The 18,485-nt window shown below is 50.1% G+C and overlaps 1 protein-coding gene across 2 annotated transcripts; it reads right to left on the reverse strand.

Annotated features, from left to right (window-relative positions):
- Positions 1 to 278: 278 nt before the first annotated feature.
- On the reverse strand, positions 279 to 16,607 carry PINK1 (PTEN induced kinase 1). 2 transcript variants are annotated; one of them, XM_029227261.1, is made up of 8 exons: positions 16,154 to 16,607; positions 10,453 to 10,737; positions 8,951 to 9,051; positions 5,214 to 5,393; positions 4,174 to 4,337; positions 3,092 to 3,219; positions 2,515 to 2,754; positions 279 to 1,694 (listed from the first exon to the last, which is right to left on the reverse strand). In XM_029227261.1, the coding sequence occupies exons 1-8, from the start codon at positions 16,547 to 16,549 to the stop codon at positions 1,437 to 1,439; spliced, it is 1,752 nt and encodes a 583-aa protein (XP_029083094.1). In that variant the 5' UTR covers positions 16,550 to 16,607; the 3' UTR covers positions 279 to 1,436. The 2 variants fall into 2 exon arrangements, with proteins under 2 accessions (XP_029083094.1, XP_029083093.1); XM_029227260.1 differs by having other exon boundaries at positions 5,214 to 5,396.
- Between the last annotated feature and the right edge of the window lie 1,878 nt (positions 16,608 to 18,485).

Raw genomic sequence — 18,485 nt, forward strand, 5'->3', positions numbered from 1 at the left:
AAGGGATAAAATAAGGTTAATAAAGGCCAGTGGGGAAATCACTGAAATTGGAAATCTAGGAGGTCAACAGTGCTTGACTTTATAACAGAATTATAGAACTGCTTGGTTGAAAAGAACCTTAAATTATGTTCGCCTTGCTTTAGGCAATAGTTGTGTTCCTAAAAAGCATGTGTAAAGTTGTATGTAAAATCCCTTCCCCGTCATTGATCGTTTCTTGTCTTTGTCGCGTAAGAATCACTCTTTGAGCCAAGTATTCAGTTCCAGGCACATACATGTTCTGCAGTTGGAAATATGCATTTAATTCTTCACAATTCCTGTAAGAAACACTAGTCAGAAGGGGAAAATTAGCAAGTTTAAAACACTGTACTGTTAATTCCCATTTCATCACTCATGGTAGCTCCGCTAGACTCAATTCAGTAGCTGGACGAGCTCCATGGCGATGCTTCCTCCAGAGCACCCTCAGAGCTGTTCCAGGACGTGTGACTGAAGTGCAGAGGCTCCCACATCTCAGGCCTCACTTCAGCGTTTTTCACTCTGATACCTGCATACCCTGACCTGTGCGAACGTTTGCCTTAGCGCAGGTAACACGCAGACTCTAACGTGGAACGCAGGTCTGACCCGCCTCAGCTCGGCCACTAACTAACTTTTCAGAGGTCTGTGAAGATAGGACACGAGCTTAAGGTGGGACTTTTTGGTCAGCAGCTTACACCCGAGTAGCCCCTCGCCTGGTACAGCGGGCTCATTCCTTTGGATTTGTACGCAGAGAGCTAGTCACATTTTTAGCGCTGATACACAAAGGGGCCTGGTGATTAGCCAGCGTTTCTTTTTAGAGTTAGTTAGGCCCTCTGAATTCGTCTAGACGCGGGGTTGGCAAACTTGGCCTGTGGGTCAGTCTGGCCTGCTGCCTGTTTTTTGTAGGCCTGCAAGCTAAGAACAGTTTTTACGTTTAAGTGGTTGGAGACAATTGAGACTATTTAGTGACACGTGAGATCCAAATCTGTGTCCCTAAATGAAGCTTTATCGGGAAGCCGCCACACTGACTTGCTTACATATTTAAGGCTGCCTTTGCGCTGCAATGGGAGAGTTGAGTAGCTGCAACAGCCTGAGTACTGGCCCTCTACAGACAAAGTTTGCCGACCTCTATCCAGACCAGTTTCTTCATTTTAGAGGTAAGAGAACTTCAGTCCACACAGGTTATATGATGAATCAAAATCACACTGCTTGAGCGAGTCAGTGGCTAGACTGAACTCGAGCTGTTCCTTCTGCTTGCCAAACCCGAGGCCTTCTCTCTGGCTGACTGGCCCACCCTGCACCATCTTTTCTCCTGACCGACTCCCACACCCCTCACCTAGGAGCCCCTCCTTCAGCATTCACAGACCATCACGACACAGATACTGGAAGTTTTTTAGTAATTCATTCACCAGCTACATCAGCTATCACAGGGCCGCCCTCCACGAGCAGAGGAGGAGGGCTGCCTGACTCAGCGCTTCATACTCCAGGTTGGCCAGGAATAACATCTTCATTTTTGTTTCCACACAGTTCTTCTCTGCAAGCCTGTTGGCCAGCAGAGTGGCGGCTGACTGTTGGAGGAGCCAGCCAATCATCTTGTCTGGTTTCAGGTCCTTCAGGGCTAGAGTACGTTCACCCCAGAGGCTTAAATGAAGCAGGTTAGCAGCTACTCGGGCAGATGGCCTCTGTAACAGGAAGGGAAGCTGATGCTTAGAATACCTGTGACAAAGTCTTCACCCACAGCCTGCTTTGTTAACGCATCCTCGTTGCAGGGCCTTCCCTTCTCTGACCCCGAGCAAATTCTTCTCCACCCTTCTCCCTCCTACAATGCCCTGCACTCACCTGACACACACTCCTGGCTTTTCCATGGATACAGATTGGTGGGGGGCGGGGGGCAGTGTGCATTGCTGGAAGAGCCTCCCCACCCTGGAAGGCCCAGGAGCCGTGTCTGGAGTGAGGGGAGTTGTCACGACTTAATGACGGGCAGCAGCGAGCACCTACCGTGACCGTGACAGCCTGCCGCACACGGTGAGGGGTAAGTGGTAGGACAGGAGTTTGAGCCCTGGTCTGTCCAGGCTGTTGCCACTAAACATGCCACCTCAACCAGACCTGCCACTCCAATCCAGGTTTCAAATATGTTAGCCTTTGTAGTAATTTCACAATGTCCAGATCTCTTAGGAGACGTCATCACATCTGTCTGATTAGATCTCAGCTGATTCTTTAAGCTACATCTTCATTAAACATTTCTTAAAACTGCATCTCTTTCCCTCTGAGTAACTTTAAGCAACTAAAACCAAGAGGAGTTGAACTGCTGGAATCCTGACTAATTTGGTGGCCAGCTCCCGTACTCCTATCTATACGCAAGTCTCCTATACTTGGCCTTTACCCTTGTAAGACAGAGGAGCCGCCTGTCACTCTAGTGCTTGCCCAACCCTGACCTTTACTCTGGAACATGAACCGAGGTTTCCATCCACACAATCCCTGTAAAGCTGGGGATGGCCTCACCTTGCTGGTATCTCGCTGGAGCAGCGACCTCACCAGCTGTCTCGCCTCCGGAGGCACCGACTCGGGCAGTGCTGGCAGCTGAGCTTCTTGGTAACTGCGGCTTTCAAGATGGGCCCTGCTGCCCTGGCCGTAAAAGGGATTGGGGAGCCCGAAGATTTCGTAGGCGAGCGCTCCCACCGCCCAGGCATCAGCCTTGCTGTAGTCGATCACTGCCCGGGGGCCAGGGCAGGCTGTGGACACCTGCTCAGAAAGCAACCGGTGAGCACTCATGCTGCTGGTACTTCTAAACTATTCATGCTCCTGCACACCACCCAATTCACAGACTAATCTGAACTCTGTCCCAGGGAACCCAGAACCTGAGTGAACTGTAGCTCAGATGCAGGAGAATCTGCTCAGCTCTGCTTTGGGCTGACAAAACACATCTCCTGGAACATCAGACAGATCCAGATTTAAGCAAAGAGGCAGGGAAGGGACTTCTGATACATTGTGGGTCAGAGAAGATGAAAGTGTTGAGTCAACAGGAAACCTGGTGGGAGAGGCTCTGCTGATGGCACCTGACACGCTCAGCAGGACTCACCTCAGGGGCCATCAGGCAGCCGTTTCCACCACGGTCCACATACCAACTGGTGAAAGGCAACTGCAGGCCGACGCGCTCATCAGCCAGGCAGCAGCCGAAGTCTGTGATCACCAACCAGGGGCAGCCGTCTGCAGACGGACAGGCAGAGGTGAGCGGCCGAGTCTCCCCCACCAACGCCCCCCTCGCCCGAGGTCCTATGTTTCCACTAAAGCCACCCTCTGGATGTGGGTACGAGGGGCTCACAGGGACTCCGTGTTGACCCAGGAGCACAGGCCAGCAAGGCCTGGACAGCTGCCCACTCGCCGGAGGGCTGAGCGGGGCCAGCCACACAAGTACAGATGTGCCTCTAGGAAATCAAGATCCCCAAGCAAAGAACGGGATAAAATTTGTCCCAATCTAAATAATCTAGTAATTGGAGCTCTCCCAAGATCGAAGGAGCAGCTCTTGTTTTACTGATCAGGTGGTGCTGGCTCAAATGACCGCCAAGAGCCTTTGAACTTGAAACCTCAAATCCAAACCTAAAAAATAGGTGCGTTATGATTAGTTATTTGTAAAAGGATTCATACAGACTTCCTTTAAAAAGCCAGTTCCTCTAGAATTGCATATTTAATTATCTCAAATCTTCTAGTTCAAAATTGACCAGCGGTATGACTCTCTTTTACAGGATCCCCAGGCAAGTGACCATCCAGCTTCACTTGAGTGCTTCCAGTGACGGGGAGCTCACTGCCAGGGGCAGCTGGGCTGACATTCAAGTAGTGCTCACTGTTTGAAAATTCTTTCTTATATTAAGCTAAAGTCTACCTCTCTTTCACTTTATTCAAGAAAATGTCCACCACTGAGGTTTCTGTTCTGTAAGCGGACAACCGAAAGGAACCTGGGAACCATTAACCACCGCTCCACGGGTCCTACACAGAGAACAAAAACCTCCATCTTGAAGGAGGGAGTGCTCATCTCTTGTGTACAGAGCTAAGACACAACAACTTAGAACATAAAAATCAAAAAAGACCCAAAGGCTCCTAAACGTCCCCAGACCTAAAGTCCAGTGTGCCCTGGACCGCCTGGAGGTGCAGCGGGGCAACTACCTGCGTCTGGCTCCACGAGGACGTTGTCGGATTTCAGGTCTCTGTGTGCGACGCCCTGCTGCACCAGGTGAGCCACCCCTTCCAGGAGCTGCAGAGTCATCACGGTGGCCAGGCGGGGGCTCGGGCTGTTCCCACGAAGATACTGGCGCAGGGTACAGGAGTAGCTGGCAGAGAGGGCAACAGGGCCTCGGCTACTGTGCACCAAGGATCCCGAGCACCTTATTCCCTATTAGAGTGATGGCCTTTCCTGTTTTTTTTTTTTTTTTAATTTTATTTATCTTTTATTTATTTATTTTTGGCTGTGTTGGATCTTTGTTGCTGCACACGGGCTTTCTCTAGTTGCGGCAAGCGGGGACTACTCTTCATTGCAGTGCGTGGGCTTCTCATTGTGGTGGCCTCTCGCTGCGGAGCACAGGCTCTAGGCGTGCGGGCTTCAGTAGTTGTGGCTCGCAGGCTCTAGAGCGTAAGCTCAGTAGTTGTGGCTCGCGGGCTCTAGAGCTCAGGCTCGGCAGCTGTGGCACAGGGGCTTAGTTGCTCCGTGGCACGTGGGATCTTCCCGGACCAGGGCTCGAACCCATGTCCCCTGCATTGGCAGGCGGATTCTTAACCTCTGGGCCACCAGGGGAGCCCCTCCTCTTCTTCCTGAACATTTTGATTTCTTTTTTCCCCAAGTATCCTTTCTGTTCCCACCCACCATCTTGAAATTAGGAAGTAAGAGCTGGGGCCTCACATATTAAAAGTAACAGTACAGATGCTTGTTTCCTTAAAAACCCATACGGCAATGCCAGGGGTGCAGGGATGGAGGAAGGAGAACAGTTTATGTTAAGAAACCAGGTGAGGTGAGCATAGAGGGGGCAACAGCCAAAGGTACTAACAGCACTAGGGGAAAAGTATGTTCTGACTCAACACGTGTTTCTGTTTTCATGAAAAGTTGTCCTAAAGGGACAACTGGCCTCCCAGACGGTGGGGATCCCTCTTCCCTGCAACCCCGGGCTCCAGGCATGCTGCTCACTACAGGGCCTGCCACACCCAACACTTACTTCTTCATCACAAGGAAGAGTGTCCGCCCGTGGCCCAGGCCTTCGGGGTGAAGGCGCGGGGGCAGCACGTCAGGGTAGTCGAGCAGGGCCCCTGGCAGCAGTGGCACAGACGACGTGAAGGCGCGGAAGACGCGGATGACGTTGGGGTGTGCGGCCAGCTGCTTGGGACCCCCCTTGGATCTTCTTTTTCAGCCAAGTGGGACAAACATGAGGCCAGTAGCAGATATGACACTTGGAAATATAACAGTCTAAGGCCACATTCAATACTGACATGCATTTATGCGCCCAGCTCCTCGTATCAACTCTGCCCCAGGTGCAGAGCCTGGTTTTGGAAGGAAAACCCACAATGACTCATTGCATTCAGTGACTCCACCAGTCCGTCCACTGTCCATCCATCCCAGGTGGCAGAACACAGTGGAAGAGACCCTGGAATCAGACTGCCTGGGATTGAATCCCACCCCTGCCACTCCAAGTCCTTGGCCAAGTTGCTTAACTTCTCTGGGCTCAGTCTCAAATGCAAAAGGGGGATAAGGTGGTAACATACCTCAAGAAGTTGTTAATGCTTGTAAAGGACCTAGAATCTCCTCGATTCCAAGTTCTAGCATAACACTTGGCATGGAGTATGAGCCCAATAAACCTTTGAGTGAATGGATACACATGCAGTTCATAGTAGAGATGTCACCTGCTGCCATGCCCACACCTACCGCTCAGACACAGTGGCCACGTTTGGGATTGCATGACCAGGGCTGCAAAACCACCTGCCCCTGGCTCAGAGCTGCTGGGACTAAGGGTGAGCACCTACCCCAAGGGCAACAAGCCTGCAGTCATGTCTGAGGCCCAGTGGCTGGCAGGAAAAGGGGAGAGTCTCTCTTTGTGGAGTGAGTGAAGAAACATGGCAGTACCTGGGCAGTCAGCAATGGAGCTGAGGGTGAAAGGATGCTGTTACAGAGCAGGACCCTACGGGGCCTTCCCCCGTATCCTCTGCTTTAGCTCCTCTCCAAAGTGCCTGGATAACAGTATCTGATGCACATTCCTGAGCTGTTTTACAGATGTGACACCAAATGGAAGATGCTAACTACTTGATGACCACGGGCTCATGGCCCCCAGACCTACTGGCGCCTAAGGATTGATAATGTTAACCCCTGTGACACCACCCTGTCACCTCACCATCAACCAGTCAGAGAACTGTGCACGAGCCAATCACATACCCTGTGACCCCCTTCCCCTCCCCTCCCCTGGCCTTTAAAAACGCTTTGCTGAAACCCTTGGGGGAGTTCGGGGGTTTTTTGGGCATGAGCCATCCTTCTTGCATGGCCCTGCAATAAATCTTTCTCTGCTCCGAACTCCGAACTCCGATGTTTCAGTATTGTTTGCCCTCATGTGCTTTGGGCACATGAACTTGAGGCCTGAGGGAAGCCAGAGGTGTAGCCGTGGGTAGGAAATAAGGACGCTGGGTGGCAGAGGAGGGGGATGGAGCAGAAGCCCAGAGACATCAAGACAACACAGAGAGTTCGACACATGCTCTGTCTTCAGAGCTGCCTCAGTTCCGAGCTTTGAAGCCAGTCCCCCATGTGGCCTTGTACAGCTCCTCTGTACTCCACCCAAATGGGCCCCTGTCCTAGGCGATCAAAGGAATCAAAGCATTGTTCCTAGCCTGGGGCCATTAGGGCCAGTGGGAGAGTCACGATCACAGCACAAGGCTGTCAGTGCCACAGTGGGAAAGCGCTGCCTGGTTGTCACGAGAGCCCAGAGGAGGCGTGTGGCTGTGCCGGGGAGACGTGCGCGCGCGCGCGTGTGTGTGTGTGTGTGTGTATAGAGCTGGAGCAGGACCGGAGTGTGTGTGTGTATAGAACTGGAGCAGGACCGGAGTGTGTGTGTGTGTGTGTGTGTGTGTGTGTGTATAGAATTGGAGCAGGACCGGAGTGTATGTGTGCGTGTGTGTGTGTGTATATAGAACTGGAGCAGGACCGGAGTGTGTGTGTGCGCGTGTGTGTACAGAACGAGCAGGACCGGAGTGTGTGTGTGTGTGCGTGTGTGTGTATATAGAACTGGAGCAGGACTGGAGTGTGTGTGTGTGTGCGCGTGTGTGTACAGAACTGGAGCAGGACTGGAGTGTGTGTGTGTGTGTGTGTGTGTGTATAGAACTGGAGCAGGACCGGAGTGTGTGTGTGTGCGTGTGTGTGTATAGAACTGGAGCAGGACCGGAGTGTGTGTGTGTGTGTGTGTGTGTGTCTAACTGCACACACAAGAGGCCTGTGTGCATCTGGTGAGGGCACATGAATTCACCACGGTGGAGCATAGGGTGTGAACGGGAGAAGATCAGAAATCAGGTGGGAGAAGCAGCCCCAGGAGCAGATCACAAGGGCTGAGTCTGAGGTCCCTAGAGGAGCAAGGCTAGGAAGAAATCCACCCAGTGCTCTCAGGGTCCTGGAGTCTTTCTCCTGAGACAGAGTTGATGTCATCAGTACTTTAGGTAACAGACCTTCTGCCATATTCATCTAATCATTCCGCAGACATTCACTGAGCTGTTGGATGTACACAGTAAACAAACATAAAAGCCCTGCCCTCAGAGAGCTTTCACTGCAGCCAGAGAGACGATTAATAAATAGACAAAGACATCTACGATTTAAGGACAGATGGAGATAAATGCTGTGAAAAAACTAAAGTGGGTAGAAGACTGGAGAGTGACAGGTCTGCACGGCAGCACCATGTCAGCTGGCTGACGCTTCCACCACAAAAGGAAGCACCAGAGGATAAAGTTAGACCCTAGGAACCAGCTGACACCCACACTTCCCTACAAAGGAATCCGGAGAAGAGGAGGCCAGGGCTAAGCCCACCAAGCAGCTACTTCCCTAGGCCTGCACCGACCGTCAGTCACACTAGAGCCTTCCAAGCCCTGGAAGGGGTCTTCCACGTATGTTTCCTTAAGTCCCCATTTCCACCTTCTTGCTTCTGATCTACAGACCAACCCTCTAGTAAGTCACCAAAAATGCAGCGGGCCACCTCTTCCTGGGGGTCTACAAATACTAAAGGGAGCACAGCGTCTCCTCTGGCACAAGTATTATCTTTTACAACCTGTGGGTTTGCAAAGCCAAGGTGAGCTTCGGCTGCCATCCAGACTCTTCCCTCTGTGGAGGGAGCCTCTTTTCCTACTTCTTTGCCTAGCTAATGGCTATCCATCTTCCAAGAGGCAGAACAAACTGTCCCTTCAAGAGGCCTTTCTGAATGGCCCCGAACCCCTGCAACACACACACCTCTGGGCTCCCTCAGCACCTGAGCGGATGCAATTCTAGCACTTACCAAGCTAGACTCTGCTCCCGACTTCTCAGGCTCCTCTGTCACATGGAGAACAGGCCATTAAAAGAAAAATCTCTTGGCACTATCGGGTCACAGCAGCTATTCGTGAAGTGAGTGTTGCCTCCGCTGGGGACAGTTCGATTTGTTTCCACCTGGGCATTACTCAGGCATCAGAAACCAGATCCATCTTCCATGGTTCTGAACTGGGCAGCTTTGGACGGCCTTCTCTCCCTACTCCAGCGTGAGTCAGCCACCTGCATCTTCCACCAGAGTCAGACCATCTACAATCTTTCCCAATTATCCACCAACTGAAAATCCATCACTGACTACATCATTCAGTGAGAATTTATTATCTACTGTGTGTCGTGTCAGACACTGTGCTGAGTGGTGAGGGCACAGGTGGGGATTCTGCTCTGTGTGGTGGGCAGATGGGTGCTTACCTGTGAGCGACTGCTCCATACTCCCCGGCCAAGGCCACTCGACTGGCTGGGACGAGCTCCTGGCTCATTGTGCTAAAGATGGCTTCGCTGGATGAGCCCGCCTGGAACACATCCGTAATGGATCCAGGGTTACACGGGCCCAAGCAAGTCCAGGCCCTCCTTATAATCTGGACCAGGACAGCTACTGCCTAGAATTGGTTTTGACCTTCAAGCTAAGATAACCTCTCTGAAGTGGGAGGCCGAGTTTCTCCTGGGAGAGAGAGGGCAGAGATGCCATCCATGCCAACCCAGAGGACGCTCCCCACACCTCACACCCTTTGACAGCTCAGGTGCCCACGGCAGGAGGAGGTGTCAAGATGATCAAGGCAGGGGCCCTCCTTCCTGCCATAGATGCCTCCGGTCACCACCAGGCTCAAACCTGACCACCGAGCACTAACGCTCACCCTCGCAGGCTCCCTTCAGCAGACAGGCCCAGCCCGACAAGCCCCCGCTGGATAAACTCGTGCCGAATCACAGAGCAGCCCTCTTCATCACCCAGTAAAAAACACAAAACAAGGAAAAGCACCTTATTTCCCTCATTTCATTATGAACAGCTCTCAGGACTTGTGAAACCTGTCAAGAATCCTTTAAGAATCAAGTCTTTTAGCTTTTGTGAATGCATTTGCTGTCGTGCCCCAACCAGTGGGAGTTTTGATACTAAGACTGGATGTTTCCTAGGTCGAGGATTTGGCTACTTGTTAGCTATTAGCCCAGCGTGGAAGTATAGTCTAATAACCTCCATTCCCCAGATCGAAACCTGAACCTGCATCCTTCAGTGTCCAGCATGAGCTGTGTGGCTGTGTCCCACCTCAGCCTTGGAAAGATGCTCTGGGCAGGAGGAAACGCATCAGGTCTTGATGAATTTCCTAACCTCTCCTCCCACCCCCCCATGTAATGGCAAGATAAATTACTCTAAATGGACAGAAGTCTTTGTTTTCAGGTGGGAAAAATACTCAATTTCCCAAAGTGTCGACTTCTGCAAGAGTTGAGAGCAGAGAGGCGACAAGCCAGCCTTGGGTCTGCAGGGGCGGTGGGAGGCGTGCGGCCCCTTGTGCCCAGCATGGCAGGTCAGGGAGAGAGAAGCCGGTGCAGACTGCAGCCCTGAAATCAACTGATCGGCCTGGACACTTTAGGCACTTGCTACTCAGTGTGGCTCACGGCCCAGCAGCATGGGCATCGCCTGGGGGCTCGTCAGTGGCGGGGGTCGGCGGGGAGTCTCAGGCTCCACCCCGCAGCAGCTGCCCACAATCTATCTGCCTTCTAACCTGACCCCAGGTGATGCACGGACATATTACAGTCTGAGACATGCTGCTTCAGACTCTTGTGCAAGAGCGCGACGCACCTGTACTGTGGAGAATCTGTGTTGTTTCCTATCTACTGCCTGGGAAAAAGCGCCGCGAGGTTCCCCCAAGATGGGCATTTTGAGAAACGCCGACTTTAAAGATGGAGGGCCCCACTCTTACCGAGATGTTCCACATCATCTTGATGGCCAAGGGAAAGGCAGGGGCCAGCGGGGCTTGCTCCTCTTCTCCTCGTGGAATGATCTCTGGGCCTCTCCCTGGAAGAAGCCCGATACTCCCTGCCACCTGCTGGTTCTGGGGCAACACAGGCATGGTGGCCTCATAGACAGCGGCACTGCAGCCCTTGCCAATGGACTTCCCGATCAGATACTCCTCCAGCCGGAAACCCTGCCAGCGTCTAGCGTCCAATGGGTCAGGGAGCAGCTTGTTTTTCTGGGTGAAAACTGCCTGTGAAGAAAAAAAGCAGGCGCCGTGAGGCAGGGAGCCCAGGAAGGCTTCAGTGAAGGGATGCGGAGGCACAGTGAGGCGAGCTCTTCACTGACAAGACCAAGAGCCAATAAAAACACAACCAAGTTGGGTTTCACTGCTCGTCCTGGGCTCAGGCCATCCTGCTTTCTCTCTCATTACTCAGAATAAATTTTCTCGAAGTGTCACTTCACTGCAGTCACCAAGGCAGCCCAACACAGAACATGAATTAGTTAAGAGGTCAGAACTCTCAAATTCTGCAGCTGGCACATCACTCCTTTGCTGCCTGTCAAGCTCCCAGCACAAGCTTGGGGGTTTCTGATTATGGAGACGGCTCCTTCTGCAAAGACCTCGGCGGGCAGGTATTGGACGGTTACCAAGAACTGTGTATGGGCAGAAGCATGTGGTCAGCAGCCACCCCTCCCACTTGGGAATGACCTCAGGCTGCTTTTGCAGGCCAGGGGGTAAAATAAGGGGGCTCCCTGGAGCCGAGTCATCAGGTCCTGTTGTTGGGCTGCAGCCCACAGGCCTGCAAGCCTTGTATCTGCCCAGCCTTGAGACGACTGAAGAAAGAGCCTGGAGACAGTGACAAAGACATCAATGGTTTATTGGACGGGGCATCTTACACGTCTGCAGCATAAGGTCCTGGAGCAACATCCCAACGTGTGCGGCAGACAGCAGGCAGGACACGGCATCTTCACCAGTCGGGGGAGAAGGAGGCTACCATTTATAGGGAAATTGGTATCAGGTTGGCTCATCAGTTACCAGGGAAACTGGCGGCTGGGGCACGTCCCTCACAGCCCCTCAGGTTAATGACCATCACGAGGACAGATGTTTCCCTTTAATAAACTAGCAGGTGGAGCTGTTTTGGCCTAAGGCTTAGAACAATCACTAGCTGGGGCAGGGGGCAAGCACCTTCCTGTGAGTAGGATGTAAGTGAAGCAGGGACTGGTCCAGCAGGGGATGTACAGAGAGCAAGAGGACGGCCATCTTGAGTGGCCTGACCATAAATGTCTTCCTGTCTCTACCTCTTAGGAATCTGGTGGGCCATTCTGTTTGCAGAAAGGAAAACAAGAATACAAGAGTTCGGAGGGACATAGATGGAAATGCGGGTGCTGTGGGGATGCACTGGGATCGAGGCTATTTCCCCCAAATCGGGGTTCTTGCCTACTCCAGGCAGGTGACATCACTTCTGCAGTCATCCAAACTCTGCCTTCCCCCTCAAATCCCATCTGACCTGCTGACCCCTCCCTCTTCATGGTTAGTCACTCAGCTCCAGACTCTCCCACTCACGTACTCCCTTCACCTGCTTCTGAGCCGGATGAAACCACACTGCTTTCACGTGTCACTCATCAGGTTCAAGAACCTGATAGGTTATTCGGTACCCTGTCCTGGTACTTCCTACATGGGAAAATTGTTCTGCAGGCTGGTCTGCACTGTCCGTGCTGGTCTCTCGCATGCCTCTCCCTGAACCTTTGCTCAAACTATTCCCCTCCCCCACCCCCTATTTCTATTGTCTTCACTCTACCTGCTCATCCTTACTCATCCAGCAAGTCCGAACTCAAGCTCCTGCTTCCCCTATAACCAGTCCTGACAGCTCAGCCCACAGCAACCTTTCCTCCTGGAGGATTCCTAAAGCACTGAGAACCTATGAGCTAACACACCTCGTATAACTTCTAATGTTTTTAAAAAACGAAAGTCTGTCTTGCCTTGCCAACTAGTTTCCAAACTCTGTGGAGTGGAAGCAATATCTCGTAGAGTAATCCTACTCTCAAATCCTACCATGGTTTTGAGAATGAGATACATGTTTTAAAACTTTTAATTTTGAAATAATTATAGACTCAGAGGAAGCAGCAAAAAAAAAAAAAAAAGTACAAAATGTCCTGTGTACCCTTCACCCAGTTTCTCACAAGTGACATCTTATAAAAAGCACTAGTACAAAGCCCAGGAAAGTGACAACATACACTACTGTTAACTAGACTACAGACCTTACTCAGTTTTCACTTTTTCTTTTTTGGCCGCACGCAAGCGGGTTCTTAGTTCCCCGACTAGGAACATGCGCCCTCTGCAGTGGATGCACGGAGTCTTAACCACTGGACCACCAGGGAAGTCCCTCACCATCTTTTCTGACCTGCATTCTTTCATGTGTGCACGCGTGCGCACGTGTAACTCTATGCAATTTTATCCCCCGTACAGATACATGCAATCACCACCACAATCAAGACAGCGTGTTCCGTCGCCACAGACTCCTCTGTGCCACCTCTTTGTATTTGGGCCACCCCCACCCGTCCCAGTCCCCTGGCAACCAGTGATCTGTTCTCCATCTCCACAGTTTTGTCATTTCAAGACTGTTATATAAATAGAATCGCACAGGATGTAACCTTTTGGAACTGACTTTTTTTCACTAAGCATAATGCCCTTGAGGTTCATTTAGGTTGTTACCTATCGATGGCTGACTCCTTGTTATTGCTTCGTATTCCACCGTATGACCGTACCAGGGTTTGTTTAACAATTCACCTGCTGAAGGATGTTTGGGTTTTTAATATTTTGCTATTATGAATGATGCTGCCATGAACATCTGTGTTTAAAAATTATTCTTAAGAATTGTGGTAAAATACACATAACAGAATTGGCCATTTTAACCATTTTCAGTGTGCAGTTCAGTGGCACTAAGTACAGTCACGCTGTTGTGTAACCATCACCACCATCCATCTCCAGAACTTTTTTCATCTTGCAAAACTGAAATTCTATACCAATAAACAGTGACTCCCCAGCCCCTCTCCCCAGACCTTGTTCACTTTCCATCTCTATGAATTTGACTAAATACCTCATGTAAGTGGAATCATACAGCACTTGTCTTTTTGTGACTGGCTTATATCACTTAGCATAATGTCCTCAAGCTCCTCCATGCTGCTGCATGTGTCAGAATTTCCTCTCTTTTTAAGGCTGAATAATATTCCATTGTATGTATATAGCACATTTTGCTTATTTTTCACCCACTGATGGACACTTGGGTTGCTTCCATCTTTTGACTACTCTGAATAATGCTATGAACGTAGGTGTACAAGTATCTGTTCAAGTCCCTGCTTTCAGTTCTCTTGAATATATACTCAGAAGTGGAATTGCTGGGATATGGTAATTCTATTTTTAATTTTTGGGGGGAACTGCCATACTGTTTTCCATAGCAGCTACTCATGTACAGCTTTTTGTGTGAACATAAGTTTTCACTTCTCCGGGTAAATGCCCAAGGCTGCAATGGCTGGGTCCTACAGCGGATCCACGTTTAGCTTTGTAAGAAACAGCCGACTATTTCCCAGAGTGGCTGCACCATCTCATATTCTCACCATTGGTCCAGTTTCTCTGCATCCTCACAGGCATTTGCTACTATCACTAATTTTAAAATTTTAGCTGTTCTAATAAGTGCGCAGAGATATCACATTGTATTTTTAACTTGCTTTCCGTAACGGCTAGTGATGTTGAACATCTTTTCATATGCTTATTTGGCATCTGTATCTCCTCTTGGTGAAATATATATTCATGTCTTTTGCCTATTTTATATAGGCTTTTTTTTTCCCCCAAATGCTTTCCAAACGCATCTAAAGGCACTGGTCAGTGTTCTACCCCAGTATGACACCATACAGAATTTTAGCACTAGAGTTGCCAGACCTGGTGATTTTCTTTCAAAAGAAGCCAAATGCCCGAATTTTTAAAATTAATTGGCAACTAATTAAAAATTTTAAGTCACAGAAAGGTGAAGTGTGAGGAAAGGACATGGAGGATGGTAAGCTTAGGGGGTCAAGCTCCTCAGTTTAAAAACAGCCTCCCTAATTTTAAGTAGGATTTGTCAAGTTGGCCGACCTTGGCTTCTGCCAGTTGAGCTGTAGCAAAAGACAAGTACAGAGGCTGGGGACTAGGTCAGGTGTCACCTGTAGCCCCAAAAGGGACAGCGCAAACGTGAGACACTCTGGTGATGAGTAACACGAACTGGGCTGAAAACCAGGAAACATGGGAGACACTGCTTGGTTTTCAACCAGCTGTGTCCTTGGGCAAGTCACCCCACCTTCCACCGCCTCAGCGCTAAGCTGTGAAACGCAGGGGCTGTACTAACTCAGTGTTTCCAAACCCCAGGAAGAACGACCTCCCTGGAAGAGGAGGGAATCCTGCCAGCAGATGGCCTTCAGACTTGAACTCAACAATGGTTCTTCCTTGGGTGTCCAGCCTGCCCACCTACCCTGCAGATTTTGGACTTGCCAGCCTCCAGACGGCAGAGCCAATTCCTTCAAATAAATCTCCCTTTTTATAAACACATCCTATTGGCTCTGTTTCTCTGAAGAAATACAGATTTTGGTTGAGCAGAAACAGAATTCTCTGAGCTATTTAAAACATTTAAAATGCCTAAGAACCTCTGTGTCTCGAGTCACCTCTGATAACTCTATGCAGGTTAACTAAAACCCATTAGGTCTGTCCTGCTGTTCTTGCTTTTTACTGTGGCTTCAGTTATGTCACTAATCGGCTAAACTGGATGCAGCCTGGCTGGCACAGTGGTTTAAGGGCACAGGCTCTGGAAAGTCAGACTTGGGGCACTGCCCTTTATTAGCTGTGTGACTTCAGCAAGTTACTTCACCTTTCACCTCTCTATGTTTCCCCATCCATAAATTGTGGATGACAGGCACCTCGGGAATAGAAGTGTTATTATGATTTAGTTGTCCTTAAATTTTAGAAAATTTATGGAAAGTCATTGGCCTCGGTGCAAGAAGAGCTATAATTAACATATCTTTTAAAACATGCTGAGGAAGGGAAGACAGTAAAACAAAAGTGAGGTCCTGGCCGAGTATGAGGAGATCAGTAACAAAGAAAATGAGCCTTGACCAATGACTGCCCAGAAATTCCAGCTCCAAGATAAACCCTGAGGGGCTTCCCTGGTGGGGCAGTGGTTGAGAATCTGCCTGCCGATGCAGGGGACACGGGTTCGAGCCCTGGTCCGGGAAGATCCCACATGCCGCGGAGCAACTGGGCCCGTGAGCCACAACTACTGAGGCTGCGCGTCTGGAGCTTGTGCTCCACAACAAGAGAGGCTGCGATAGTGAGAGGCCCGCGCACCGCGATGAAGAGTGGCCCCCGCTCGCCACAACTAGAGAAAGCCCGCGAAAAGAAACGAAGACCCAACACAGCCAAAAATAAATAAATAAAAATTAAAAAAAAATCAGAGTGTGTTAAATAGTACAATTAAATCTTAAAAAAGAAAAAAAGATAAACCTTGACCCAGGGCCCCAAATCAGTACAGGCCTCCCAGCCCCGCCCCTCACCACACCCACGCGCTTAGCCCCGCCCCCAACCTGACTCCCGCCCGCTTCTGCTCCGGCCCCAGCTCCGGCCCCCGCCCGCAGCTAGAGCTCACCTGGATCTCCTCACAGGCCGAGGCCGCCCGACGGCCCTCCGCTTGCTTCTCCTCTATAAGACCCAGACCCAGCCCGAAGGCCAGAAAGACGGCCCGGCCGCAAGGGCCCGCGCCGCCCCGGGGCCGCCCCACGAACTGCCTCTGGAGCCGCGCCGCCAGCCCGGCTACCGACTGGCGGAAGAAGCGGTAGCGGCCGGGGAGCCCGAGCCCGAGACTGCGCGGCTCCGCGCCGGGTCCCGCGGCCTGGCCCGGGCGCTCCCCGCGACCCCAGCCCGCCGCGGGGCCCGGCCGCTCCGGTCGCCCCCAGCCGTAGGTCGGGCCAGGCTTGGCCGTGAAGCGCAGTAGCAGCGCTCGGCCCAGCTGCAGGCCCCGGCCCAGCGCCTGTCGCACCGCCATGACTCCGCAGCCAGGCCTTTCCGGAGCCGCAGGCGTCGGTGACGCCGGACAAAACAACAAACTTCGGGGGCGGTGCCTCTGCGCAGGCGCGGTCGCTAATGGGCGGGACTGCCACTCTGGCGGTTTCCTGGCTGGGCGCTCGAGGGCGCTGTGCGCGCACTTGCGCGGCGGTTAGTTTCTTGCGCTTTTGTACCCAGGGTCTAGGAGTCGCGTGTCAGGGTGGTCCTCAGTGTGAACATCGCTGGTTCTGGGCAAAATCGAATAATTAAGAAGGGAAACATATTTATTATCATCCACCGTGCCAGACTCTTTACATTTGTTAATTTTCCCACCAATGAGATAGGAATGTCATTTTTATAGATACGGAAACAGGCATGGAGAGGGCAGTGAGGGACCCAGGTCATATGTGTCAGAGCTGAGGTTAAAGTTCACGTTGCCCTGATTGTTGGGTCCTTGTCTCCCAGGGCCCTTAGGCTCCTTTCAACAAGCCCGCGGTCTCTGCTGGCTTCTTAGGACTCCAAGAGAAATCACACCCAAAGGCCACATTTTTCAGATTAGTGAACTGAGTCCCCGAGACGTGGAGCGACTTGCCCAATGTCGCACAGCTTGTTAGTGGCAGAGCCCTGTTACCCAAAGCTGCTGTTAGAAATGGCCGATAAAGGGATTCGTACTGATTTCTTTTTTCTTGCCTTTTTTTAAATGGGAATTTTCAAACACACAATATTGGAATAGTATAGTGAACCCCATGTACCCATTACCCAGCTTCAACAATTCTCAACAACTGGCCGTTATTTTATTCATCTATGCATACCTTCCTATGCCCCATTCCCCCAACTTTAAAGCAAATCCCAGACATCGTATTGTAATGACTTTATATTATAAATACCTAAATATCTATTGCTAAGTCATAACTCTTTTAAAGAAAGCATAAACAATATTATTATCACCTCTGAAAATATTAACATTAGCTCCATAATATCATTTACTATCCAGTCAATATTCAGATTTCCCTGTTGTTTTGTCTTATTTTACAGTTACTCAAACTGGGATCCAGACAAGGCCTACATGATTTATTTGGTCAGTGGGTTATTCTTTAACAAGGGACTATGCCTTCCCCAGGCTAAGGAGGTATATTTTGTGGTGCTGCCATTTAAAAAACGTTGCTGTAATCATGGGTACCTCTATTCTCTTTACCCCTAAGGATAGTTGTGGGTAAGAGGCCCTGGAAGAGATGTAGAATGTTTTTGTAGGTATAGCCCTGTATCTCTGTGTGTGACAGGTGAGCTTCAGGGCAAGGAGACATTTGTCTGGCCTGAGACCCACCTCAGCATTGCTTGGGTAGAAAGGCACAGCCTAATCCATTTATTTTTGGGCTCATTTGCAACATTCAGCACAGCTCTGGTTCTGTGCTGTATAGTAAGTAGGGATAGGAGTAAATACGAATAATAAGGCAACTGCAAAAAGATTCATCCTTGAATTGGTGAATTTAAACATATTGAAATATATATATATATATATATATATATATATATATATATATATATATAAAGTGGGGAGCTGGTAATTTTACTTTTTATTTTATGTATGCATTTAACCTATAGAAATGCATACATAGTTTCTCCAAGAATGTTTATAGCAACACTATTCCATATAGTGTAAAACTAGAAACAACTCAAATGGCCATCTACAGTAGACTGGATAAATTGTGGTATATTCACCCAATGGAATACTAAACAGCCATAAAAGTGTCTACAACTGTAGGCAACAACATGGATATATTTTATAAATATACTGATCAGTTAAAGAAGGCAAACATAAAAAGCAATAAATACCATGTGATTCCATTTATATAAAGCTCAAAGGCTGACAAAATTAATCTACAGTGTTAGAGGCCAGGATAGTGGTTGCCCTTGGAAAGGTAGTTGCTGGAAGGAGA

Source organism: Monodon monoceros, unplaced genomic scaffold (genome assembly GCF_005190385.1).
Source record: "Monodon monoceros isolate NGI ecotype Baffin Bay Population unplaced genomic scaffold, NGI_Narwhal_1 Super_Scaffold_18, whole genome shotgun sequence".
NCBI classification, from domain to species: Eukaryota; Metazoa; Chordata; class Mammalia; order Artiodactyla; family Monodontidae; genus Monodon; species Monodon monoceros.